At 43.9% G+C, this 27838-nt stretch overlaps 1 protein-coding gene across 1 annotated transcript in view; it reads left to right on the forward strand.

The window, feature by feature from the left end:
• Positions 1 to 612: 612 nt before the first annotated feature.
• Positions 613 to 27838, forward strand: part of TSC22D1 (TSC22 domain family member 1) — a 124768-nt gene continuing 97542 nt past the window's right edge. Inside the window, exon 1 of the mRNA XM_073580289.1 lies at positions 613 to 3909. Within this exon, the coding sequence (XP_073436390.1) occupies positions 1181 to 3909 (2729 nt within the window). The 5' untranslated portion in view covers positions 613 to 1180. The remainder of the gene's footprint in view (positions 3910 to 27838) is intronic.

The following is a 27838-nucleotide window of genomic DNA, read 5'->3' on the forward strand; positions in this document are numbered from 1 at the left end:
ATCTCGTGAATACAGCAGGTTACAACAGCCTGAGGAGCTGTAGGGAGTCCAACAGACGCTTATGAGGCGGGGGATAATTCGGGGGCTGCAGTGGCCGGTGTAGAGGGATCCTGTGGGGAGTTCGGAGACCCACACCTTCTATTAGTCATGGCCACTGTACATCAGTCACCAGTTGGCTGCCGCTTCCTGGGACGCTGTAGTGTGGAGATGGCAGACACTTCCCTCTGACATCACACAAGTAGCAGTCACAGTGTGACGGTGCAGATGACACACGGGTGGTCCCTGCTCCCCGGTGCTGCCTCCTCCACGTGTCCAGGCCGTTGCACAATGGCCTATGTCTCACACAGTGCCCTACATTCAACAAGCAGGACACGTCTGCATGACTCCCGCACTGACGTCATCCCTGTGAGAGCCCGAGCGCTCCCGAAACCCTCGCCCTGCGTTCGGCAGTTTCCGTCAAGCTTCGGGCGAGCCCGCTGCGTCATGCTCGACTCTATCCCTCCCCCTGCAGGCCGGCCGTCTTGCTACAGCTCCGCTAGCGTCGTAGTGCGCATGTCCGGCGGCCATTTTTCCAGATTCTCCGCCCCTAAGTGAGCTGCTTCCCCGGCTGGCAGGCGCCGTCCTCCAATACCGTGTAAGATTAAGGAAGGGGGAGGGAGGCACAGGCGCCGTGTAACAGGGAGCCGGAGCCCAGAGACACTGCGAGAGAAAAGAAAGGCAGAGTCACGGGGGACAGAGCCAGGCTGAGGAGTCCATGAGCCGCCGGCCTCGCTACCGCTGACCCGGATTCTCCTCAGCGTTCCTCGGACACGGCTGTTTATCTGTGCGGAGGATGGGCCCCGGCCAGGAGCTGTGCTGAGGACTGTCAGTGATGGCCGCGGCCACCGGCTGCATCGTCCCGGCCATCTCCGCACACCGCATCCTCGTCATCCTCGTCTCCCGGCAGCAGAGTGACCACACCTGCCTTGTGGCCCCGGATCCCGGGTTCCGAGCCGCGCTGCCCTCCCCGCTGTCAGGGCACGGAGCGTGCTGAGCGCTGGGCACCGGGAGGCGGCGTGCCAGCACTGACCCCACATCCGTGCATTGTCCGCAGCAGCTGCCCGGGCTCCATCCGTGCAGCGGGGGTCCTGCTCCCAGCTCGGGGAGTGAAGGTGGGTGGGCTGAGAGGAGGAGAGTCAGCATGCACCAGCCCGATCCATCTGCAGATCTAGCAGGCAGGAAGATGGCGCAGCCGGCGGACCTCCCCAGGAGGGGCAGTGGGACCGGGGCGACCCCCTCATCTGTGAGCATAACAGGTGGTCCTGGAGGCGGGGGGCACGTCCTGGCCTCTGATGAGTACCAGTCTCCTCTGCTGGTGCAGCCCCCGCCTCCCGCCTCCTCCTCCTCACCTGGACCTCAGCAGCATCCTCCCCAAACCTTGAACTTGATGGCACAGCCCATGGTACAGTCTGGGGCACAGATTAAAAAGAAGAGTGGCTTTCAGATTACCAGTGTCACCCCTGCTCAAATCTCAGCCAGCATGAGCTCTAATAACAGCATAGCGGAGGACACTGAGAGCTACGATGACCTGGACGAGTCCCACACTGAAGACCTGTCGTCTTCGGAAATCCTGGATGTGTCGTTGTCCAGGGCTACAGATCTCGGCGGCCCTGAGAGAAGCTCCTCCGAGGAGACCTTGAATAACTTTCAAGAAGCTGAAACTCCTGGCGCCGTGTCTCCAAATCAACCGCACCTTCATCAACATTTACCTGCTAATGTCCAGAATATTATGATAAATGGCAACGTGCACCATCTTCATCACCATCATGGACTTCCAATGCCGACCCATCATGGCTTATCCAGTGCCTCTGTGTCTGCAGCTTCTCACAATCCCACATCTGTGAAACTGGCTTCTCAAGGATCTACAGAGACGACAGCACCTGCTTCTTCTGCAGCGCCAGCTGTGGGGACTATGCCACCCATCGTGCGTAAAGCAAGTGGGCCTGTTAGTGCAGGGGTCAGTCCTGCAACAGGTAGTGGTACCACACACAATGTCAATATCCAAAATGTCAGCAGTGTGGCAGCCCCTGTGGGTCCTGTGCCCACTAGTGTAAATGTTGGCTCCACCAGCGTGACGAGTACTAGTAATGTCAGTGCTGTCTCTGGAAATGTTAATCCTCATTTAGGTTCTGGAAATGGAAATATTGCTGCATCAAGTATACCTAGCAATGCTACTAGTGCCCCTGTAGGACCAGCTGCAGGGCAGCAGCAGGCAGCACCTTCAGCTGCTGCGACCTCTAGGTTTAGAGTTGTAAAGTTAGACTCCAGTTCAGAACCGTTCAGAAAAGGCAGATGGACTTGTATGGAGTTCTATGACAAAGAAAATGCAGCAGCTGCTTCAGAGGGATCTGCGGTCAACAAAGCAGTGGAGTGTGTTAAACAAAACCCACTTGAGATGACGTCTGAGCGAGAGAGCACCAGTGGGAGCTCAGTGAGTAGCAATATCAGCACTCTGAGTCACTACACAGAAAGTGTTGGAAGTGGCGAAATGGGGGCACCTGCAATGCAAGGATTTCAAGCACTGGGACCCCAGCAGATTGACTTCAGCAACCCTCTCGCTCAGAATGTGCCACCTTCAAATATACCACAGAGTGTTTCTCAGCCTCAGCTTGCACAGTTACAGATTCATTCACAAGATGCCACTTATTCTCCCCAGAAACAAATAGGACAGGCTCCGCCAGCTGCTATGAATGCCCCTGTTGCTGTGCAGCCAGCTGCTGTTAACATACTTGGTGTCCCATCTTCTATAGGGCATCAGCCACCAGCAGTTTCTACGATGATCCCACCACAGTTGCCATATTCTCAACCGGCACAGCCCTTACAAAATCTGCCGACAGTTCAACAACAGCCTCCAACGATACAGTATGCACATCCACCAACTGCTCCAACTCAGATGACTACTGGCCATGTCATGCCAACAAATCAAAGTTCTGTACCAGGGAGTTTACCTGAATACATGCAGCATCCCCAAATTGTTCAGACAGGAGTGGCTCCTATACCGTCTGCATCAGCTGGAGCGGGTAGTACCGCAGCATCAGTACCTGTTATCCAAGCACAAGTTTTGCAGGGGCAGATACAGTCTGTATCGGCACAAGCGCCACCAACCTGTGTAGCTCCAACACAGCCTGTGGTACACTCTCAGCCCACCATACCGGCAACTGGTGGACAAGTTGTAGGTGTTGTGCAACAAGGCAATCTGCCAACTTCAGTGCACCAGGTATCTACTAGTCAAACTACACCATCTCTTATGCAGCCAAGTGTTCCAGCTCCTTCTCAGCCGGTACTTCCTTCCACGCAGGGGATACCAGTTGGTGCTCCTACTCATCCACCTCCTGTAATGATTGCACCTCAAAATCCTCTGCTCCCTTCAAAACCTCCGACTCAACTTATTGAACCCACCGCTGTACAGGGAATGACCACTCCGCAAGTACCCGCAGTCAGTCCTTTACCCGCAGCTACCAATGTTTCAGCCATTCAACAGCTGGGGACGAGTGTACCTACTGGAATATCGCCCGCAGCTACCACCCTGGGCCCACCACCTACTGTTCCTCAACTTCCAACACCTCAAAATGGGAATTTGGTCCAGAGTGGAAATCATGCTCCAGTTATTGCAAGTGTCCCTATTGCACAAAATATTGCTCTTCAGATGGCTGGTAGTTCTGGTCAGTTCTTTGCACCATCTCTTATTCAGTCAGTGGCAAACCAGATTGAGGATGCTCGGCGTTTGATGGAGCACTCAATGGTGGGCCTACCGCATGTTCTGGAGGGGTCCTCTTTGGATACAAGTGGTGGTCTTCAAGGAGCGGGATCTTTACTTCCTTTGAAGTCTCTACCCCTGACCACTCCTATGGTTGATGGAGAAGATGAAAGGTGAGAATGGCATCACTGTCATTGTATTCTATTGTCACGTGAAATATTCCAGTGAAGTCAGTTTCCCGTCTTTGCTTCCCATTGTAGACTTTCTGTGTCTTAGGCCTGTGAGATGTTGTTGGGACTATTGTCCTTGACACATAACAGGCATCCTGTATTATTCATTTGGTGGGATCTGAATGTCACAATTTCCCTTCGTGTTGTATGGATTTTCCTGTGCTCCCACCCAACCTCAGCCCAGAAGTGCAGTCCCGGTGGCTTCAGTCCCTTGGCTTCTTGGCAGACCGTGATCCTTGAGTCTCACATGTAACCCGGCTTTAGTTTTATTTGAGATGGTCTGGAATTGATGTCAGCTCATTGAGATTTTACTGTGGTTTTCCTCATCTGCATTGGCTTGCATAATGGATATGAGCACAGGTATTCACTATTTTTTATTAGCAAGCACAAGAGATTTGTCATCACGTTCCCAGGCCTGCTCATCACGAAGCCGGCGTTGTCATATTTATATTAGCGGCTACGACGGGGGTGAAAAGTTCAGTTTATTCTTGCACCACTGAAAAAAAAAATCCATTGCTTGTTGTAAGTTTTGTGTAAGGCAGAGATCACTCGCTTTTGGTAGTTTGTGTGTGTGTGTGGGTTTTTTTTTGTTTTTTTTTCTCCATAGGTTTCCTTCTGTTTGGATTCATACCTCTTGGCTTTTGGTCAGAAACATTACACTAAAAGTGCAACAAAATCTGCTTGTGTAAATGATTGCATGCTAGATACCAGTGACAGGAAATCAAACTTCTCATTGTAGGTTCTGTGCAGCTGCTCGCCTCTTCCTGTAAGTGTTCGGTGCTGTGGTTTTAGGCCTGTTTCACACTTCCGTTTTTTCAAATCCGTCAAAATCCGTTGTTTTCCGTAAAAAAACGGATCCGCCATTTTTGCAGGATCCGTTTTTTTGTCCCATAGACTTCCATTACGGTTACCGCGGATCCGTCAAAAAAACGGATCCGTTTTTAAAAAAAACGGATCCGTTTGCATCAGTTTCCGTCAAAAAAACGGAAACGGATCCGTTTGGCGGACACAAAAACGGAAGTGTGAAACAGGCCTAATCTACTTTCTGTAACGTGTTCTGTAGGGACCTAGTGTCTCGTTCACACACACTTAGCCCCCACCCACTGGGAAATGGGTACTCAACAAGATTCACAAAAAATGGAGTGTATGATATGTGCCAGCTTTTTCCACCTGCTTTGACACCAATTGAGTAGAATGTGACAGAGATATTAAAGTGCAGCATTTGTAGGCAAAATGTATCACTTCAGTTAGCAACAGCTCATACAATCCTGCTTAGGCCTCTTTCACACATCCGTTTTTTTCTTGTCAGTTAAAATCCGCCAAAATGGCGGAAAGCGGATCCGTTTGTAACTGATGCAAACGGATGTCAGAGAGATAGAGAGAATGAATTAATTTTTTCCGTCTGCCAGAAAGGATTTCAGGGTTAAAATTCCATCTGCATTCCTTCCTCCGGACATGCGCACTGTAAAATGCGGATCCTGCAGCGAAAAAAAATTTGCGGATCCGCAAAAAAAAGGCGGATCCGTTTTTTTAAAAAACTGGCGGATTTTGACTGATGGTCAAAAACGGAAGTGTGAAACAGGCCTTAAAGGGAATCTGTCACCTTTTTTTTTTTTTTGACTATCAGCTGCCGTCATTGACATCAGGGGCTTATCTACAGCATTCGCTATGTCCAAAGTTATGCTACTTCCTGATCGTGGGAACGTAGCCTAAGGGTATGTGCACACGTTGCGAATTTGGCTGCGGATTTTTCCTCGAGGATTTGGCTGAATCTGCAGGTAAAATGACCTGCTGATTCCTATAATGGCAGAGGTGTGAAAACGCTGCGGACTCCGCACAAAGAATTGACATGCTGCAGAAAATAAACCACAGCAAATCTGCCCGGAATTCTCCGCAGCATGTGCACAGCAGACTTGGTTTTCCATAGGTTTACATGGTACTGTACACCGCATGGAAACTGCTGCGGATCCGCAGCCAAATCCGCAATGTGTGCACACATCCTTATAGATGAAGACAGCGGCAGGTAATTATAAGTGAAGGGACCTTACGTTAGTGGCAGCACGGTATTAATATGCTGGAGTGATGCTTTAACGCAATTGATGAAGACTGCAAAAGTAAATTGCGTAAAAACTAGTTTTTTCATCAAAATAAATGGAATAGTGATCAGAAGGTAAAAAAATACTGAAAAAACAAATTGGTCATTATGTAAGAAAAACCCTAGCTGGTAAGAAAAGTTATTTTTCTCATAGTAGGGCGATTCAAAAATACATTTTATTTTGTAAAAATTAGTTTAGTGTGCAGAAGTTGCAAAACAGGAAAAATCTATGTAAATCTGGTATCATTGTAAACACATTTGCTTGAAGAATAAAGCTGTCTTCGCGCAGTTACTGCACAGTGAATGGTGTTATAAAAAGGAAAAAATTCTTTTTTTTTTTTTTTTGTCACTGCCACCCAAAAATCAGAAAAAAGCGATAACATTGTTAATGTAGTCCAAAATGGTAACAATAAAAAAAAAACTGCAACTCATCCCCCAGAAAAAGAAATCCCTCGAGATTACACGACAGTGTTAAAAAAAAAAATAAAAATAAAAAATCCTAGTTTCATTCAGAAAAAAAGCGGATGATTTTTATCTCCTTTGTAATCCGTCTGATAACTTTTTCTGCATGATGAATGGCATAAATAAAAATAATAGCAATTCAGGTATTGTTTTGTCTGGTCCATTCTGTCTCCCAAAAATTCTGTAAAAACAATCAAAAAACTCTATCTATCCCAAAATAATTTCGGTAGACACTTCAACTCATTCAACAAAAAAAGCCACCATTGACACCTGTCATCGGTCAGCGAAAAATTGAGGTAGCTCTAAGACAGGGTTCATAAGCCCAGCCTGATAAAAGGGCTACACATAGTAAAAATTGAACATGACCGCGTTCTTTGCGGGACAAGGTATTTTTGCTGACATTTTTTTTTTCTATATGACTTTCTGATCGTTTTGTGCAATTTTTTACTTGCTTTTTTACTTAAAACCTCATTCTTAGTGGCAAAATATTTTTGAACTTTTTTTTTCTTGTCCCATACATTAACCCCTCAATGACCCCAGCCTTTTTCGTTTTTGCGTTTTCGTTTTTCGCTCCCCTTCCAAGAGCCATAACTTTTTTTTATTTTTCTGTCAATATGGCAATGTGAGGGCTTATTTTTTGCGGGACGAGTTGTACTTTTGATGGTATGTGCACGCACATGCAGAAAATTCCTGACAGAAAACCGGACTCCTTCCCAGAAAACGCACATTTTTTATGCGTTTTTTCCGCTCAGCCCCAGTCTCATAGAAAATAGCTAGCAATGCGTATTTTTCCGCAAAATTAATGAGCATGCTGCGTTTTTTACCGCGATGCGCATCAATGTGCACAAAAAGTGCAGCATTCATTATAATGAATGTAATGCGTTTTTGCTGGTAAAAACGCTTAAAAGCGAAAAAAAAGCTTACATGTGCACACAGCCTGAAAGACATCATTGGTTTTAACATGTCCTGTACTCGAAAACGGGAAAAAAATTCCAAGTGCTGTGAAATTGCAAAAAAGTGCAATCTCACACATGTTTTTTGTTTGGCTTTTTTGCTAGATTCAATAAATGCTAAAACTGACCTGCCATTATGATTCTCCATGTCATTACGAGTTCATAGAAACCAAACATGTCTAGGTTCTTTTTTATCTAAGTGGTGAAAAAAAATTGCAAAGTTTGCTTAAAAAAAAAAAAAAATTGCGCCATTTTCCAATACCCGTAGCGTTTCCATTTTTCATGATCTGGGGTTGGGTGAGGGCTTATTTTTTGTGTGCCGAGCTGATGTTTTTAATTATACCATTTATGTGCAGATACGATCTTTTGATCGCCCGTTATTGCGTTTAAATGCAATGTCGCGGCGACCAAAAAAAGTAGTTCTGACTTTTTTTTTTTTTCTCCCCGCTATGCCATTTAGCGATCGGGTCAAGCCTTTTTTTTTTTTTTTTTTTTTTTTTTTTATTTTTCTTTTTTTTTTTTTATTGATCGGGCGATTCTGAACGTGGCGGTACCTAATGTGTTTTTTTTTTTTTTTTTTTTTTTTTTTTTAATGGGGCGAACCTCTTTTATTCATTCTTTTCATATTTTTAAAAACATTTTTTTTAAGTTTTGGTTCAATAGCCTCCATGGGAGGCTAGAAGCTGCCACAACTCGATCACCTCTGCTACATATAGGCGACGCTCAGATGTCCTATATGTAGCAGAATTACAGCATTGCAATCCAACATCAACAACCATAGAGATCTCCAGGAGACCTCAGGTTGTTATGCCAACGGATAGCTGACCCACAATCACATGGTGGGGGTCAGCGATGTGCGTATTTCTGGCCTGGCGGCCAGAAGCACTTGTTAAATGCCTCTGTCAGCGTTTGACAGCTGCATTTAACTAGTTAATAGGCGCGAGTGGCTCGCGATTCCACCTGCGCCTATTGCGGGCACATGTCAGTTCAAAATGGCTGACATGTCCCAGCTTTGATGCGGGCTCACCGCCGGAGCTCTCTTCAAAGCGGGGAATCTGACCTTGGACGTACTATTGAGTTCAAGGTCAGAAAGGGGTTAATATTGTTTGACAATTACATAGTAATTCTGGCCCCAATCGTGTAACGATTTCCCCCATCCTGGTCCTCCTCTTGTAGTAATGTCCCCATCCTAATCATATTCTTGTATTAATGTCCCATCTTGTAGTAATGTCCCCTATCTTGCTCCAAATCTTTGAATGTTGTTCACATACATGGAAAAAAATCCCCAAAACTTCTCACCTGACTTCTCTCTCACAGAAGAGCGTTCTTTTCCTCCACCCCAGCTGGAGTGGCAGACATCAGCTGCTAGCCTCTGGTCGGTGGCTAGTATAGCTATTGTGGTGCATAGAGTTGGCAATTGAATGTCTCCAGCAGAAAACATGCACTGTCATCAGCAGTCCCCTGACTCCCTGGACTCTGTTGTCTCGGGAGCTCAGGGGCATGGGGCCGCAATCCCCCAAACCACAGGGAACCTGTCAGCAAGATTGTGCACAGTAACCTACACACAGTGTCAGGTCGGCGCTGTTATCCTGATTAAAATGATCCATTGTTTGATGAAATCCGTCTTGTGGTTGTTCTTTAATCTTTATTTTCAGTTTTGTGTTAAAGGGAATCTGTCACCCCTTTTTTGAGATATCATATGATATCATTCAACTGTGTCACATAAGGATTCTCTTAGTACTTTTGCTTCCCCCTGACCCCGCACCTTTCATGAATAAATACCTTTTTTATATCGGTTCAGATGTATGTAAGTTGCCGCTGTCCGGTCTGATGGGCGGGACTTATTCACCTGCTCCCACCCCCCCCTCCCTGTCTTGCTCTACGCATTTCTTCTTGTGTAGAGCAAGACAGGGAGGGGGGGAGCAGGTGAATAAGCCCCGCCCAGCGGACCGGACCGTGGCGGTTTACATACATCTGAACCAATACAAAAAAGGTATTTATGCATGAAAGGTGCGGGGTCAGGGGGAAGCAAAAGTACTAAGAGAATCCTTATGTGACACACAATTGAATGATATGATATCTCAAAAAAGGGGTGACAGATTCCCTTTAATGATATGCTCATGCCCTAAGGCGGGAGTTCATGTATGTGATGCTCTGCTTAGGTATTCAGAATGCGGACTGCTGATAGACTTTTTTTTTTTTTTTTTTTAGTATATACAGATATTCATTATGCAAACTAGGGAACAGGTCAGTGAGAGATCAGTGACCTATCAGCAGTCTGCATTATGAATACCTGAGCCGAGCACCACATGAAGACCCCTCACATACCGCCCCGGGGCATGAGCATATCATTAACTAAAAACTGAAAATAAGGATTAAAGAACAACCATAAGATGGATTTCAACAGCCAAGGTATCATTTTAATCAGTATAACTGCTCCGACCTGACACTGTGTGTAGGTTACCGTGCACAATCCTGCTGACAGGTTCCCTTCAACACTGACATGTATGACATTACATCAGAGAGGGGTTGCCCAGTACTTACCAATTCACCTATACATGGGGTCTATATGAAATCGGTAAAGGTCTTGCACCCACCGATGAATTGGAAACTGCAATGTATGCAGCTATCATCTGGTTGCTCATAAACATACGGTATATGAGGCAGCTAGTTCATGTTGTTTTCTATATTGCGGTCTGTGTATGGACTGTGGAACGTGGACATGTGAATTCAATTTTGGTTACCTTGTATTGCTCCAGAAAGTTGGGCACTAGAGTTGAGTGACTTTGGTCGGATCGTGTTTCGTGAAACCCGAATGAAACAAAATTTGAGTCGGATGAAACTGGTCCGACTAGGGCAAAAAAAAGTCGGAGTTTCGTCCGAAACCCGACCCCAATGCAAGTCAATGGGGAATAAAAGTCGGCATTGAGCGGATGACATTCATCCAAATTTTGTTTCATTCGGGTTTCACGAAACCCGATCCGACCAAAGTTGCTCATCTCTATTGGGCACACATCTGGCATTCATGGTCTGAGTCCAGACCTCTGTGTATGGACTGGCCGAGGGTCTCCTGACTAGAATTAAATTGCCTTATATGCTCTTATGAGACTGAGTTCAGTTCAGGAGACCGGCGGCCATTCTGTACTCAGATCATGAATGTCGGATTTGTTAAACCACAATAAGGCTCTGTTCACACCCAATACTTTTGCTACGTTTCTTTTCTACAGCCAAAACCTTTTTTTTTTTTTTTTTTTTTTTTTACAGTAAAAGCACTTTGTATAAAAATAACTTTTGGTTTCAACGTTTTTTGCAGTGTTTTTTTTACCTCCTCATTGCTTTTCAGTGGGTGAAAAAAAAAAAAAACGCTGAAGGTATTGACATGCTGCAGATTTAAAAAACACTGCAGTTCTCAAATTCAGTGAGGAAAGAAACCGTGTGTGCATGAGATGTTGAGATCTCATAGGTTTTGCTGGTACTCCTCTCCCTCTGTGAAGAATTGTGAAAAAAAAAAATTGAATATCCAGGCGAGAATTCGAGTTTTTTCGTCATTACAAGTACTTCTCTCAAAATTAGAATATTATCAAAAAGTTAGTTTATTTCAGTTCGTCAATACAAACAGTGAAACTCATATATTATATAGTCATTACAAAGAGTGATCTATTTCAAGTGTTTGTTTCTGTTGATGAAATAGATCACTTTGTTTGCAATGACTCTATATATTATATGGGTTTCACTTTTTGTATTGAACTCAAATTAACTTTTTGATATTTTAATTTAGTGAGAAGCACTTGTATATGTATCAAAAAATGACAATGTGCCTGCTCAGGAAAGGGAATAGCCTAATCTTCACAACTGATTAACGTATATACATTTTTCCATAATAGAAAAGAAAACTACGAAATGTCTATTTTTCATTAAAAAAACTTTTTCTATTTCTTTTTATGACAACAAATAACTGCTTAAAGGGAATCTGTCACCCCATTTTTGCCCTATAAGATTCGGCCACAGCCATCAGGGGCTTATCTACAGCATTCTGTAATGCTGTAGATAAGCCCCCAATGTAACCTGAACACGAGTTAGATTATACTCCCCCGGGGGCCCAGTCTGATGGATGTTGCGGTCCGGTCCGGCGCCTCCCATCTTCTAGCGATGACATCCTCCTTCTTACTTCTGCCACGGCTCCTGCACAGGCGTACTTTGTCTGCCCTGTTGAGGACAGAATAAAGTACTGCAGTGCGCAGGCACCGGACCTCTCTGACCTTTCCCGGCGCACTGCAGAACTTTACTCTGCCCTCAATAGGGCAGATATAGTACTCCTGCGCAGGAGCTTCGGCAGAAGCAAGGAGGACGACGTCATCGCTAGATGACGGGAGGCATCGGACCATGACACCCACCGCACCCCCCCGGTGAGTATAACCGAACTCGTTTTTCTTTCAGGTTACATCGGGGGCTTATCTACAGCATTACAGAATGCTGTTGATAGCCCCTGATGGCTGTGGCCGCATGTTATAGGCCAAAAATGGAGTGACAGATTCCCTTTAACAAATTTTTATTTCTCTATAAAACTTTTATATTTAGTCCTTTTTTTCTATTTGTGGTGTGGCTAGAAACGGACTTTTTGGAGAGGCATTTTAACATATTAACGTATTGATTTTTTTTTTTTTTTTTTAATTGCTGATTTCCCCTGTAACTGGAGCTGGGTATTGGCCTCCTAACTGAATAGCAGTGTTCATGGGTTCTCCAAGGACCCAGCATTAGGTCCGGAGGAGACAAGCTGCTAGCGCTTCCTATACTGTATACACAGTGCATTTTCAGCACTGTATATACAATGATTGGAATGGCCGAGATGGTAATAGATCTTAGGGCTATGTCCAAGGTTGGCTTAAGACTAGTGTATGAAAAATCACCTGAGTTTCATCCCGAAAATTCAGTGTTTTTGTTCCATCTGTGTCTGTTGTTTTATGCACGTGTGATGCCCATGTGACATCAGTGTGTGACCTGTTTTTTTTTTTTTTCATATAGCTACACTAAAAATGTTGGACTGAAAAAAAAAAAAATTGCTCTTCTGAAAAGCGCTACTGAATAACATTGGTCTTGTAATGCCCGTGATCTATCCAATTTATACACTCCTCGGCATGAGGCTTGGTAGTCGGCTCCCTGCTGCCGCAGCGTCACGATCACACATGCAGGCTGCTTACTTTGCATTGACACTTCATAGTTTCAGTGCAGAGTAAAGTGCGGATTGCCTGGACATTTAAGGTCTATGGGTGGCCCGACACTAATGATGCCAAATTCTTTCCATGAATCCACATGCCCTAATAGAGCAGATGGACCCTAAGTCTTCTCTTTTCTAGAGTAAATAGACCTAATTTTGATAACCTTTCTGGGTATTGTAGTGAACCAACTCCATTTATCATTTTAGTATCCCGCCTTTGAACCCTTTCAAGTTCAGTAATGTCTTCCTTGAGCACCGGCGTCCAAAATTGCACACAATACTCCAAGTGTGGTCTGACGAGTGATTTGTATAGAGGGAGAATTATGTTTTCATCTCGTGTCCCCAGACCTCTTCTAATGCATCCCATGACCCTATTTGCTTTGGTGGCAGCTGCTACTAGTCATAGTAGTGATTGTGTCATATTTACATTGATTCCTGTTAGAAACTGGTCATTAAATGTCTGAGTAGCAGTCCATTATCTGGTGGCCTGCCCTTCAAAGTAGAGGGAAATCATTCTTCAGTCCACGAGGCAGCTAGTCAAACTGAGCTGGGGCTTGTAAGGCTTCTTAAAGTGATGTTTGCCGTGGGAATATGTCGGAGTGCTAACAAGGTGTTCACACTGCATCTCGAGAAGCCATAGACTAGGATTGTCTTCTGCACGGATCTTCTTGGCACAGACACTAGGACTTTCGGCCAGGGCTGTGGAGTTGGTATAAAATGGACCGACTCCTAAAATATATGATTAATTGGGATAAGTTGAGATGAATCTGTGCTGCACTTTGTCCATGCTCAGTAGTTTGGCAGGGCTGTGGAGTTGGAGTCGGAGGTTTGGCTTACCAACGCCACAGCCATGATTCTGGCAGCACTGTGATGGATTCACTTGCAGCCATATCTTCATTAGAATAATTTCTTGCCATATCTGCAAGGTTTGGAAAGTGCAGTAAGCTTCATGAGCCTTAGCCAATAGCACCCAGTCATCATTCACTTGGAGGAGTTACCCCATCTCAGTGTTCATGGCATATTCACAGGACCCTCCTCTGACAGAGAGGTGGTCATGTATGTATGGATCTGTCCATCCATCTTGTGCTGCAGTTTTTAGCACTCTCTTAGATGTGACTGGCTAGAGCAGCGCATGCTCGGACCTTTCCATTCCCAGCAACACAAGACAGATCCCCGATCTCGAGATGGATGCTGGCCCCAGCAATTGGACCTGCTTCTATCAGACAATTGACATATCTTATGTATACCATAATTGTATGGGACTGAAGTACCCCTTTAATTTTCCTGAGCAGTTTAGAAGATGAAAGTTGATCTGTTTCTATGGGTAACTGGCTCTTTTCTTCTGGATATTTCAGTAGCGTTCTGTTTTATCCTACCTGTAACAACACACCAGACAGGTAGCCAATCATTATAGAGCATAAATCTCCGGATACCTGAGGCTTCACTCTTTCATTAACTCCAATAGATGTCTTTTTTGACTCTCATTTTTGGCCATCTTGCCCACCCCATCAAGGAGTCGTAGAGTATTGTCATTTTCAGGGTGGTGTGAATGTCTAGGAATAACCAGTTTTAGGATTGTTTCCCAGGACTTTTATTTCAGGAAACATTAGTAAAGTAGCCCAAGCGGCAGTATTGACTCTTCCTTGTTATAATTGTGATCTAGAAATAAGCCGGTGAATTTCCATTGCCGCTTTGTATACAGGGACTGTTGATGATTCTGTTGCCAGATGAGGTTGAGAACAAAAGCCTTTTGTTAACACCTTTAGTGCTGGAAGGCTTTGCACTTGTTGATTTCAATAATGGAGATGTGGCGGGTGAACTTCAAAAATGATATTCTACATAAGTAATGTTCATTGCCTGCAGTATAATAAACATGTAAATCCATCTGCTTTCTAAAAGTCCGTATAAATGTATCCATGCAGACGGGTAGAGTATTAGGCAGATACAGTTAGTATGTCGCATTGTTGGTGTCTTTACATTGCAGATTTGTGTTCGGATTTATTTGGATTATTGATGGTCGTGGTGGACTTTATGCTTTGAGTATTAGTAATGCTCTTATGTAAAGCAGTTGTATCAGTGTGTTATTGGCCATTTATGAAATCCGCTGTGCACAGAGCCTTACCATTAGCTAATATGCCAGGAATACTTACCCTGATTTATGAAGTGATCTGTCACATGTAACGTGGACTATTCTTCCTTTAAAATTGGAAGTTACTATAAGACTGTGTGCCCACGTTGCGTTTTTTATGCGTTTTTCGGGGTCAAGCTGCATCAAAAACGCTTAAAAGAAGCATCCCATTCATTTTAAAGCATTTTTGGCCTTTTTGTGCCAATGGATGCGTTTTTTACCGCTAAGGAAACGCTTAGCGGTAAAAAACGCAGCATGTTCATTAATTTCCACTTAGGTCTGCGTTTTTAGCTATTTCCTATAGTCCAGAAGACGCACGGAAAAAAAACGCATCAAAAACGCGCAGTTTTTCCGCAAAAATCGCAGCAAAAAAAGCGCGTTTTTTTTTCAGTGCGTTTTCTGGGAAGGAGACCTGTTTCCTGAGCGTTTAAAAACGTTACTGTGGGCACAAGCCTAAGGGTAGGTGGTTCACACAACCTTATTAAAAAAAATTGTCAGTTTCAACCAGAAAATTTGACATTTTAATTTTATTTTCCTCATTTGTCAACCGTTTGCAGTCCATTTTTTTTTTTTTCTCAGCAGCTATTAATAACTTACGAGATGAGAAACTAGGCTATGTTCACACATTGTGTTTTTTGCTGTGTTTTTTTCCCGCAGACAACCTGCTTGAAGCGGATACAAAAAAAGCAGGTTTTGCTGCATTTTTGTTGTGGGTCTTTTTGCTGCATTTTTGTTGTGTCTCATGCATGCTGATAGTTAAGTGCCCCTCAAATTCATGATTTAACTTCCTGAAGGTTTTTGCACCACAAATGGGAGCAAAAACTGATACCTGTGTTTTTGCACTTAACCATTGTCTCCTATGGGTGAAAAAACACTGACATAAGCGACATGCTGCAGTTTTGAAAAACTTAACAGTTTTTCAAATCGATCAGGAAAATAAAACCAATGTATGTGCTTGAGATTAATGAAATCTCAGACTTTGGTACTATAAAACACAGCTTAAAATTTGCATAAGAACTGCAGGAAAGATGTATATCTTTGTACCGTGTTAGCCAGTAGATAGAAAAATATTCAGAATTGAGAGTCCTCAGTGGTTGATACCATTTAATTTCTAACTGAAAAGATGGTAACACATTGCAAGCTTTCGAGACTACTCAGGTTTCCTCATCAGGCATAGACTAATACAAAATCTGAAAAGTCACATATTTATGCACAATACAGCACAGAAAAAAATGCAATAGCTAAGACAAGTGACGAGAAGGAGAACTATCATTATGGGAGAGGGAGAAACATAAATATTGGACCAGTTCATAGATAAGGAGTCTGAATGTTTTATTGTCCTTTGATGGTGGCGGATTGCGGGCTTTTGAGACTGCTCAGGTCTCTTCATCAGGCTTCACTAAGACAACTGGCCTGGTGAGGAGGCCTGAGTGGTCTTGGGGGCTTGCAATTTGTCCCATCGGGGAGCGTGATAAAAATGTGTGCAAACTGTGAAGCGCTGCGGAATATGTTAGCGCTATATAAAAATAAAGATTATTAAAGATGATAAATGTGTGAGGCTCATGCGTTTTGCAGAAATCACTCGTTAGTCAGGTGAAATGATCTTTCATGCTGCACAAAACATTGTTCTCTGCAGCGCATTGCCTTTTATAAACGGAGCACGCTTTGCTGAGGACAGTTCAGTGCGCACAGGCTGCCATTATCTATTAAGGATCATTCAGGGTGCATTGTTAAGCAGTCTTCCTGTGTAAACAGACTATTAAATGATCCTTAAAGTGGTTGTCCAGGTTTGGGGAAAAAAGTTGCATTCCCCATGTGACTGCACTTCTGAATACAGCACACACAGTCAGGGCGAAGGCGACAGTATGCAATTATGTGCTGACTAGACACACATGGCCGCACTCGTCTAATGTCAGGATTCAGAAGTCTGCAGTCGCATAAGGTCTGCAGGCTTTCATCCCAAATCTGGCCAACCCCTTTAAGCCACTGATGGATTTCTCTAATTATGTTCTCTTGTTCATTAAAAATATAATCATTGGGCATGTTGAAATCCAACTGCCCAATCCTTTTTTTTTTTCCTTGCAATCTGTCATGGTGGGGAGGAGCTGGTGGCCCCAATACACATTACAGACTCGGCCAAAATCAGTGGGAAAGCTAAACTGGCCTTTACCAGCACAATGGAGACGATCAAAAGGATAGTCTTAGGCCTCTTTCACACTTCAGTCATTTGACGTCAGTCCCAAACCGTCAAAGTGTAAAAAAACGGATCCGTTGCAGCAGCAAGTGTATGAAATTTAAAGGAACAGAACGAGAGAGAGATTTTTTATTTTTTTCGGTGCCAGAACGGCTTGTGGGGTTAAATGACATGAATAGAAGCTCTTTGGGCATGCTCAGCATAAAAAAGCGGTATCCGTTGGCGGATTCCGTCATTTGACGGTTTGCAACGGATCCGTCACCCATAGGCGTCCATTATAGCACATGGCGGACAGCGATGGATCCGTCGCGATCCGCCGTTTCAATGCAGACAAAACCATTTCAGTGTCCGTCCACTCCAGACAGCGGACGCCAAAATTATGACAGATTCGTCAAAAAACGGATGACCATCCGTCACTAATGTAAGTCTATGGGAAAAAAATGGATTCCACCAAAAAAAAATGGCGAATCCATTTTTTCTTAACGACGTATTTCAACTTACCTCCTAAAGACTGAAATGTGAAAGAGGCCTTAGCGCTTTGTCGTGTGAATGGGACCCTATTTACTGCCGTTATTATATGTGGAAATGTTTGCATGCACAGGCAGCTTTCCTGAAGTATCTACTGAATGGCCATTGCGCCCTGTGCTGAATTCATGAGTTCTTGGCAAGAATAGGATGTTACATGCTGCAGCTTCAGACTCGGTGTAAAGCTCAGTTATATTTATGATTACATAAGAAATGTGACATCCAGGAAAACCTGTTCACTGAGGCTCCTTGTCACTGCTGATACTATCTTTAGCCTTACACACAAGCTCTATCCTGCAGTGTGCAAATCTTCTTTTTCTCAGTAGTGTTGTGTGTTTTCTAGAAGATAAGCGACTATTATGGTGGACCCTGCACGTCAACCTAAAAACGTGGTAGAAAGGGAGTGAATGAGCCAAACGTCACCGTTGCAACAGCTAATGGTATTGGTCAAGGGCTCAGTAGGGGTATTCCGCAACTTGTGCTCTGACAAGTACATTTTTGAAAACTTTTTTTTTTTTTTGCAGTGGCCAGCTGTATAGGAAACTTCATTTGCTGCAATTTTTAGTACTGTAAAAAACAAATGCTTGCCTTCCTGTTCCAGGTTTCTAAGGGTCTATAAATAAAGGGAACACTTAAACAGCAGAATATAACCAAGTAAATCAAACTTCTGTGAAATCAAACTGTCCACTTAGGAAGCAACACTGATTGACAATCAATTTCACATGCTGTTGTGCAAATGGAATAGACAACAGATGAAAGTTATTGGAAATTATCAAGACACACTTAACAAAGGAGTAGTTCTGCAGGTGGGGACCACAGACCACATCTTAGTACCAATGCTTTCTAGCTGATGTTTTGGTCACTTTTTGACTGTTGATTGTGCTTTCACACTCGTGGTAGCATGAGACAGACTATACAACCCACACAAGTGGCTCAGGTAGTGCAGCTCATCCAGGATGGCACATCCATACGAGCTGTGGCAAGAAGGTTTGCTGTGTCTGTCAGCGTAGTGTCCAGAGGCTGGATGCGCTACCAGGAGACAGGCCAGTACACCAGGAGATGTGGAGGGGGCCGTAGGAGGGCAACAACCCAGCAGCAGGACCGGTACCTCCGCCTTTGTGCAAGGAGGAACACTGCCAGAGCCCTGCAAAATGACCTCCGGCAGGCCACAATTGTTCATGTGTCTGCACAAACTGTTAGAAATGGACTCCCATGATGGTCTGAGGGCCCGACGTCCCCAGATGGGGGTTGTGCTCACAGCCTAACACCGTGCAGGATGCTTGGCATTTATCACAGAACACCAGGATTGGCAAATTCGCCACTGGCATCCTGTGCACTTCACAGATGAAAACAGGTTCACACCGAGCTCATGTGACAGACGTAATAGAGTCTGGAGACGCCGTGGAGAGCGATCTGCTGCCTGCAATATCCTTCAGCATGACCAGTTTGGCAGTGGGTCAGTAATGGTGTGGGGTGGCATTTCTTTGGAGGGCCGCACAGCCCTCCATGTGCTCGCCAGAGGTAGTCTGACTGCCATTAGGTAACGAGATGAGATCCTCAGACCCCTTGTGAGACCATATGTTGGTGGTGTTGGCCCTGGCTTCCTCTTAATGCAGGACAATGCCAGACCTCATGTGGCTGGAGTGTCAGAGGTTCCTGCAAGATGAAGGCATTGAAGCAATGGACTGGCCCGCCCGTTCCCCAGACGTGAATCCGATTGAGCACATTTGGGACATTGTCTCGCTCCATCCACCAACGTCACGTTGCACCACAGACTGTCCTGGAGTTGGCGGATGCTTTAGTCCAGGTCTGGTCGGAGATCCCTCAGGAGACCATCCGCCGCCTCATCAGGAGCATGCCCAGGCGTTGTACAGTAGGAAGGTCACACAGGCTCGTGGAGACCACACACAATACTGAGCCTCATTTTGACTTGTTTTAAGGACATTACATTCCACTTTAATTTTGTGTGTGACTCCAAATCCAGGCCTCCATTGGTTAATAAATTTGATTTCCATTGATGATTTTTGCATGATTTTGTTGTCAGCACATTCAACTTTGTACAGAACAAAGTATTCAATGAGCATATTTCATTCATTCATTCAGATCTAGGATGTGTTATTTGAGTGTTCCCTTTATTTTTTTAAGCAGTGTACTTTTGGAACTCCTTGAAGTCGGCTTGATACACACACACAAGTGCATACGCTTGTATATTTCCCGGATGCTTGCTGATTTGCCGTACTTTATATATGCTGTCCTTTGACTTACATTGTAAAATCCATCATATGCATATTATGTCATTGCTTTATATAGAAAAGTGAGTGACAAGCTTTTCAGTACTTTAAAATGAAGTTATTCGGACACTCTTTTAGCATACTGAGCCCATAGAAGTCTATGGATATGAGCATGCATTTTCCGTCAAATATCTTCAGTGAGAAAGAAACACATTAACCCCTTCCCGACCAATGATGCCACTTAGGCGTCATGAAAAGCTGTGCCAATCCGACCAGTGACCCCTATGTATTAATTATTATGTATTAATTATCCTGAATTAATTGCCCTCTGTCTCCTGCGGGTCGGGTGACCGAGATCACTGAAAGGTCACCTGACCCGCAGTCGCAGGACCCTTTGTACTTCACCACGGGGGGGGGGGGGTGGCTTAGCCCCCCCGTGGCTACAATTGCCCTGGTTGGCTGTTGAAAGTGAAACAGCCAATCAGAGCGATAGTAATATTTCACCAATGATATTTGGTGAAATATTGCAATCCAGCCATGACCGATGCTGCAATAGCAATCGGACATGGCTGGAGACCGTGATTCAACCCCCATCCCCACACACCGACTGACGGCGGCGATGTGCTGCCGCTACCTGACAGCGGCAGTCAGTATTTGCTCCTCCTCCGCTCCGCCCCCCCCCCGATACCTCCTGAGTCCCGGTACCTCCCGGTGTCCCGCCATCTTCTTTGCATTGGCGCCGCCTTCTTACAAAATGGCGGGCGCATGTGCAGTGCGCCTGCGAACCTGCCAGACGGTGGATTCATTCATTCATTTTACAGGTACATTTTGATCACTGTGATAAACTATCACAGTGATCAAAATACAAAAAAGTAAATAAATCCCCCTTTATCACCCCCATAGGTAGGGACACATAATAAAATAAAGAAAATATATTTATTTTTATTTTTCGGTTAGGGTTGGAATTAGGGTTAAGATTAGGGTTAGGGGTGTGTTGGGGTTGGGATTAGGATTAGGCTTGTGGTTAGGGTTATGGTTGGGATTAGGGTTAGGGGTGTGTTGGGGTTAGGGTTGAGTTAGAATTGAGAGGGTTTCCACTATTTAAGGCACACCAGGGGGTCTCCAAACACGACATGGCGCCACCATTGATTCCAGCCAATTTTGCGTCCAAAAAGTCAAACATGGCTCCCTCCCTTCCGAGCCCCGACATGTATCCAAACAGTGGTTTACCCCAACATATGGGGTTTCAGCGTACTCAGGAAAAATTACACAACAACTTTGGGAGTCTAATTTGTCCTGTTACCCTTGGAAAAATAAAAAACTGGGGGCTAAAACATATTTGTTGAAAATTTTTTATTTTTTTATTTTCCCGACTCTGCGTTATAAACTTCTGTGAAGCACTTGGGGGTTCAAAGACCTCACCACACATGTGGATAAGCTCCTTAGGGGGTCTAGTTTCCAAAATGGGGTCACTTGGGGGTTTCTACTGTTTAGGGACATCAGGGGCTCTGCAAACGTTACATGACGCCCGCAGACCATTCCATCAAGTCGACATTTCAAAACGTCACGGCTTCCCTTTCGAGCCCCGACGTGTGCCCAAACAGTGATTACCCCCCCCCCCACATATGGGGTACCAGCATACTCAGGAAAAATTGGACCCTAAAAACTGTTGTCCAGTTTGTCTTCTTAAGCTTGTGAAAATAAAAATAGGCTCACAGGGGCTCTCCAAATGCGACATGACAAGCGCTAACGATTGGAGCTAATTTTCCATTCCAAAAATCAAATAGCGCTCCTTCCCTTCCGGACCCTGCCGTGCGCCCAAACAGTGGTTTATGACCACATATGAGGTATTGGTGTACCCGGTAGAAATTGCCCAACAAATTTTAGGATCCATTTTATCCTGTTGCCCATGTGAAAATGAAAAAATTGATGGTGAATAAAATTTTTGTTGGAAAAATTAAAATGTCCATTTTTTTTCCTTCCACGTTGCTTTAGTTCCTGTAAGGAAATAATCTTCTTGAATGTAGTTTTGAGTAGCTTGAGGGGTGCAGTTTTTAGAATGGTGTCACTCTTGGGTATTTTCTGCCATATAGACCCCCTCAAAGTGACTTCAAATGTGATGTGGTCCCCAAAAAAAAAAAAAAAAAGTTTTGTAAATTTTGTTGTAAAAATGAGAAATCACTGGTCAACTTTTAACTCTTATAACTTCCTAAGAAAAAAAAAATTGTTTCCAAAATTGTGCTTGATGTGAAGTAGACATGTGGGAAATGTTATTTATTAACTATTTTGTGTCACACAACTCTCTTGTTTAACAGAATAAAAATTCAAAATTAGAAAATTGCGTAATTTACAAAATTTTCTCTAAATTTCCGTTTCTCACAAATAAATGCAAAAATTATCGACCTAAATTTACCACTATCATGAAGCCCAATATGTCACGAAAAAACCATCTCAGAATCGCTAGGATCCGTTGAAGCGTTCCTGAGTTATTGCCTCATAAAGGGACACTGGTCAGAATTCCAAAAAATGGCCAGGTCATTAAGGTCAAAATAGGCTGGGTCATGAAGGGGTTAATGAAAACTTAACGTAAAAAAGTGTAGTTTTTCATAGTAATAGTGATTAAATTGTAGTAAATCCTTTTTTTAGGGTAATAACTAAACGATCTTGATGTGTGATATTTCTGAAGGCCACATGATGCCCTTTGGAGATGTAATGTATTAATGCCTTAAATTTAAAGGGGTTTCCACTAGCGGTCAATCCTTTTTTTTTTAACGGTTAAATTGTTCCTACATAAGATAAGACCTGACCCATCGCCACTAATTGGCACTATGTCTCCTGGCAGTCACATGACATTGTTATCCCACTGGTCCATTGCAGCCTTTCGGTATTTTGTTGATCGATTAGTGAAGACAGACATGCTGGCCAGAAACAGAAGTAAATGTAAATATATCTATTTGGGATTTTTGAGTTTTTTAATCTGGCCATCTTAGCTGCTAAGAAGAAGCTGTCCATTAGTGGAAACCCTTTTAAATTGTAGAACATTAGCATTCTCCATCTTATCATAGGAGTCATGGAAGTTCACATCAAGATTGTTTCTTGGGAAAGAGGTAAGCCTGTATGCCAGGAAAAACCTCCAAAATAAATGTTAATGGTCTTCTAGATCCCTTTTCACAAGACTAAAGCCCCCGTCACACACAGCAACGCACCAGCGATCCCGACAACGATATGATCTTGTCAGGATCGCTGGTGTGTCGCTGCATGATTGCTGGTGAGCTGCCAAACAGGCAGATCTCACCAGCGATCAGGACCAGCGATGACGCTGGTAACAAGCACGCGCGTCGCTTAGTTACCCGCGGTTTACCTTGGATACCAGCGTGCTGGTGCTGAGAGCTTGTATCCAAGGTAAACAGTGGGTTTCTAAGCGCTGCGCGGTGCTCAAAACCTGTTTACCTTGGATACCAGCTCCCAGCGCCAGCACGCTGGTATCCAAGGTACACATCAGGTAACTAAGCGACGCACGCGCCTAGTTACCCGCGGTTTACCTTGGATACCAGCTCGCTGATCGATGGTCTCCCGCTGCCAAACGCAGCAATGCGTGCTGGCCAGCGGGAGACCAACAATCAAAAAAATGTCCAGGGCATTCGAAGACTATCAGCAATACCCAGCGGGGGGGGCCGGTCGCTGATACATGTTACACACAGCGAGATCACTGGTGAGATCGCTGTTGCGTCACAAAACTTGTGACTCGGCAGCGATCTCGCTGTGTGACGGGGGCTTTACACAGTGGGTCTCTAAGGTGGGCAGATGCCAGTGTGTGTTCTCAATAAGGATACGTTGTCGAGGACCATTCGCCAAATTTTACCTCGCATCCCCATTCCTTCTGTTAGTAAAGTGTCAGGAGAGGAGGCGGGGAGCCGAACTGGAGAGAATAGCATCGCAAGAACACTTGAGGACTGGGGGTAATTATTTGGGTGCTTTCACATTGCGTCCGTACACCCGTTCAGTGGCCCTGTCGGGGTTTACGTCCGAACTTCCCACAAAACGTGATTTGGACGTATGCGCCAACTACGGGCTATAAGGGATGAATGTATTATTGACGTAGTCATGTGAGACAATGTCTCGTGACCTTGCTTGCACACTTTTCACCTCATTGGACACTTGATTAAGGTCAGCACTTTTTCATGCCTAGGGACTTGGCCTTTTTATGATTGGACAGTGTCAGTGGGATGAAAGTACACATCTAAAGAACTGGACAAAAGGAAACGCCCACATTGTACACCAGTAATTTTGGTGTTTTTCCTGTACATTCCTGCTATTTTCAGGAGTGCACAGTTTATATGGCAACTTTTGGTGAAAGGTCCTCTTTAACCCCTTCACCCCCCAAGGGTGGTTTGCACGTTCATGACCGGGCCAATTTTTACAATTCTGACCACTGTCCCTTTATGAGGTAATAACTCTGAAACGCTTCCATGGATCCCAGTGATTCTGACATTGTTTTCTCGTGACATATTGTACTTCATGGTAGTGGTAAAATTTCATTCAATAACTTGTGTTTATTTGTGAAAAAAATCGAAATTTGGCAAGTTTTTAAAATTTCGCAATTTTCCAACTTTGAATTTTTATGCCCTTAAATCACAGAGATACGGCACACAAAAAACTTGATAAGTAACATTTCCCACATGTTTACTTTACATCAGCACAATTTTTGAACCAAAATTTTTTTTTGTTACGAAGTTATAAGGGTTAAAAATTGACCAGCGATTTCTCATTTTTGCAACACCATTTTATTTTTACGGATCACATCACATTTGAAGCCACTTTGAGGGGTCTATATGATAGAAAATACCCAAAAGTGACACCATTCTAAAAACTGCACCCCTTAAGGTGCTCAAAACCACATTCAAGAAGTTTATTAACCCTTCAGATGCGTCACAGGAATTTTTTGAATATTTAAAAAAAAAAAAAATGAACATCTAACTTTTTTTCACAAAAAAAATACTTCAGGTTCAATTTCTTTTATTTTACCAAGGGTAACAGGAGAAATTGGACTGCAAAAGTTATTGTGCAGTTTGTCCTGAGTACGCTGATACCTGATATGTGGGGGGGAACCACTGTTTTGGCGCATGGCAGAGCTCAGAAGGGAAGGAGCGCCGTTTGACTTTTTCAATGCAAAATTGGCTGGAATTCATGTCCCGTTTGGAGAGCCCCTGATGTACCTAAACAGTGGAAACACCCCACAAGTGACCCCGTTTTGGAAACTAGACCTTCCCCCCCCCCCCCCAAGGAACTTATCTAGATATGTGGTGAGAACTTTGACCCCTCCAGTGCTTCACAGAAGTTTATAACGCCCGGGCGTGAAAATAAAAAAATTCGTATTTTTTCCACAAACATGATCAATTAGTCCCCAATTTTTTTATTTTCCCAAGGGTAACAGGAGAAATTGGACCCCAAAAGTTGTTGTCCAATTTGTCCTGAGTATACGGATACCCCATATGTGGGAGATAACTATTGTATTGGCACACGTCGGGGCTCGGAAGGGAAGTAGTGACGTTTTGGAATGCAGACTTTGATGGAATGGTCTGCGGGTGTCATGTGCGTTTGGAGAGCCCCTGATGTACCTAAACTATTGAAACTCCCCACAAGTGACCACATTTTGGACACTAGACCCCCCAAGGAACTTATCTAGATGTGTGGTGAGCACTTTGAACCCACAAGTGCTTCACAGAAGTTTAAAACGCCCGGGCGTGAAAATAAAAAAAACATTTTTTTCCACAAAAATGATATTTTTGCCCCCATTTTTTTATTTTCCTAAGGGTAACAGGAGAAATTGGACCCCAAAAGTTGTTTTGCAATTTGTCCTGAGTAGGCTGATACCCCATATGTGGGGGTAAAACACTGTTTGGGCGCATGGCAGAGCTTGGAAGGGAAGGAGCACCATTTGACTTTTTCAACTCAGAATTGGCTGGAATTGAGATCAGACGCCATGTTGCATTTGGAGAGCACCTGATGTGCCCAAACAGTGGAAACCCCCAATTCTAACTCCAACCCTAACCCCAACACACCTCTAACCCTAATCTCAGCCCTAACCCTAGCCCTGGCCCTCGCCCTAACCCTAATGGGAAAATGGAAATAAATACATTTTCTTTTTATTTTATCATTTTTCCCTAACTAAGGGGGTGATAACGGGGGTTTTGATTTACTATTTATGGCGGTTTTTATATTTGGCAGCTGTCATACGCTAAAAGACGCTTTTTATTGTAAAAATAATTTTTGCATCACCACTTATTGAGAGCTATAATTTTTCCGTATTTTGACCCACCGAGTCTTTTGAGGTCTTATTCTTTGCGGGACGAGTTGACGTTTTTATTGGTACCATTTTCGGCCACGTGACATTTTTTGATCGCTTTTTATTCCGATTTTTGGGACGCAGAATGAACAAAAACCAGCGTTTCATAGAATTTCTTTTGGGGGGGGTGCGTTTACACCGTTCCGCGTGCGGTAAAATTGATAAAGCGGTTTTATTCTTCGGGTCAGTACGGTTACAGCTATACCTCATTTAGGTCTTTTTTTTTTTATGTTTTGTCGGTTTTATGTAATGAAAACTATTTTATATAAAAAATAATTATTTTTGCATCGCTTTATTCTGCGAGCTATAACTTTTTTTTTTTTATTTTATTTTTTTCTCTGACGCTGTGTGGCGGCTCGTTTTTTGCGGGACAAGATGATGTTTTCAGCGGTACCACGGATATTTATATGCGTCTTTTTGATCGCGTGTTATTGTACTTTTTGTTTGGCGGTATGATAATAAATCATTTTTTTGCTTCGTTTTTTATTTTAAGGGGTTCGATAAAGGAGTTAACTAATGGGACAGTTTTATAGGGCAGGTCGTTTTGGACGCAGCGATACCTAATGTGTCCTTTTTATTGTTTTTTGGAAATAAAAAAAGTTAAAATAATTGAAGAAAAAAATCGCCAAAAAATTAGAAGAAAAAAATATTCCCCCATTAAATCTGTTTTTTGGAAATAAAAAAAAAAAAAGAAATGGGGGAATATTTTTTTTTTTTTTTCTAATTTATTTGGCGATTTTTTTTTTTTTTTTTTTTTTTTTTTTCCCTTTATTACATAGTCCCAGGTGGGACATCACTGTCTTGTGACAGATCGCTGATCTGTCACATCACAGATCACTGTGACAGATCAGCGATCTGTCACAGGCACTGCTGCAAATTTCCTCATGCCTGCGCTTTGCAGGCACTGAGGAAGCCAGCTCCATGCAGGCCCCCGTCGCCATCTTGGATTCGGGGGGCCTGCAGGGAAGGAGCCCCCCGCAGCAGCGCTGCACATTGCGCTGCCGTGGGGGGCTCAGGAAAGCACGGAGGGAGCCCCCTCCCTGCTGATGCTTCCCTTTAATCCCCGATACACCGCGATCATGTTTGATCGCGGTGTGTAAGGGGTTAACGTGTCGGGGGCGGTCCGTGACCGTCCCTGACACATTGTGCCGGGTGTCAGCTGTGATAATCAGCTGACACCCGGCCGCGATCAGCGGCGTTCACCACGTGGGCGCTGCTGAGCGCTGAGACGTACTATCCCGTCCATGGGCATAGGGGCCCGGGTCCCATGGACGGGATAATAGTACGTCTGATGTCAGGAAGGGGTTAAAAGGCTTTGCCAGCAAATGCCCATTTGCATTCAAGGAAAATATTGGTGGGTCATTCCATGGTAACTTGCGTTACAGCACAGTAAATTACGTTACAAAAAGTTTACTTCTCATATGAAGTAATGGTATTGTAACGCAAGTTACCATCAGCTTTGTAACGTAAGTTACTACATTGTGTTGTAACGTAAGTTACCAAGTAATAACACTGTATTTTATATTTTATATTTAATTTGTATTCTTGAAAAATCAAACTGTTGAAATCTATTGAGAATAGTTTAGTGTACAATGTACATTCACTCATTTTTGTGCCTGCCTTCAAAGAACAGTCTAGTGTGTAGCCATTATTAACTCAGTTTTTGGCATGTGAATGTAACGCAAGTTACCATAGAATGACCCTGGTGACCACCAATACAATG

Source organism: Dendrobates tinctorius, unplaced genomic scaffold (assembly GCF_039654945.1).
Source record: "Dendrobates tinctorius isolate UK_male_01 unplaced genomic scaffold, ASM3965494v1 ptg000064l, whole genome shotgun sequence".
NCBI lineage: Eukaryota > Metazoa > Chordata > Amphibia > Anura > Dendrobatidae > Dendrobates > Dendrobates tinctorius.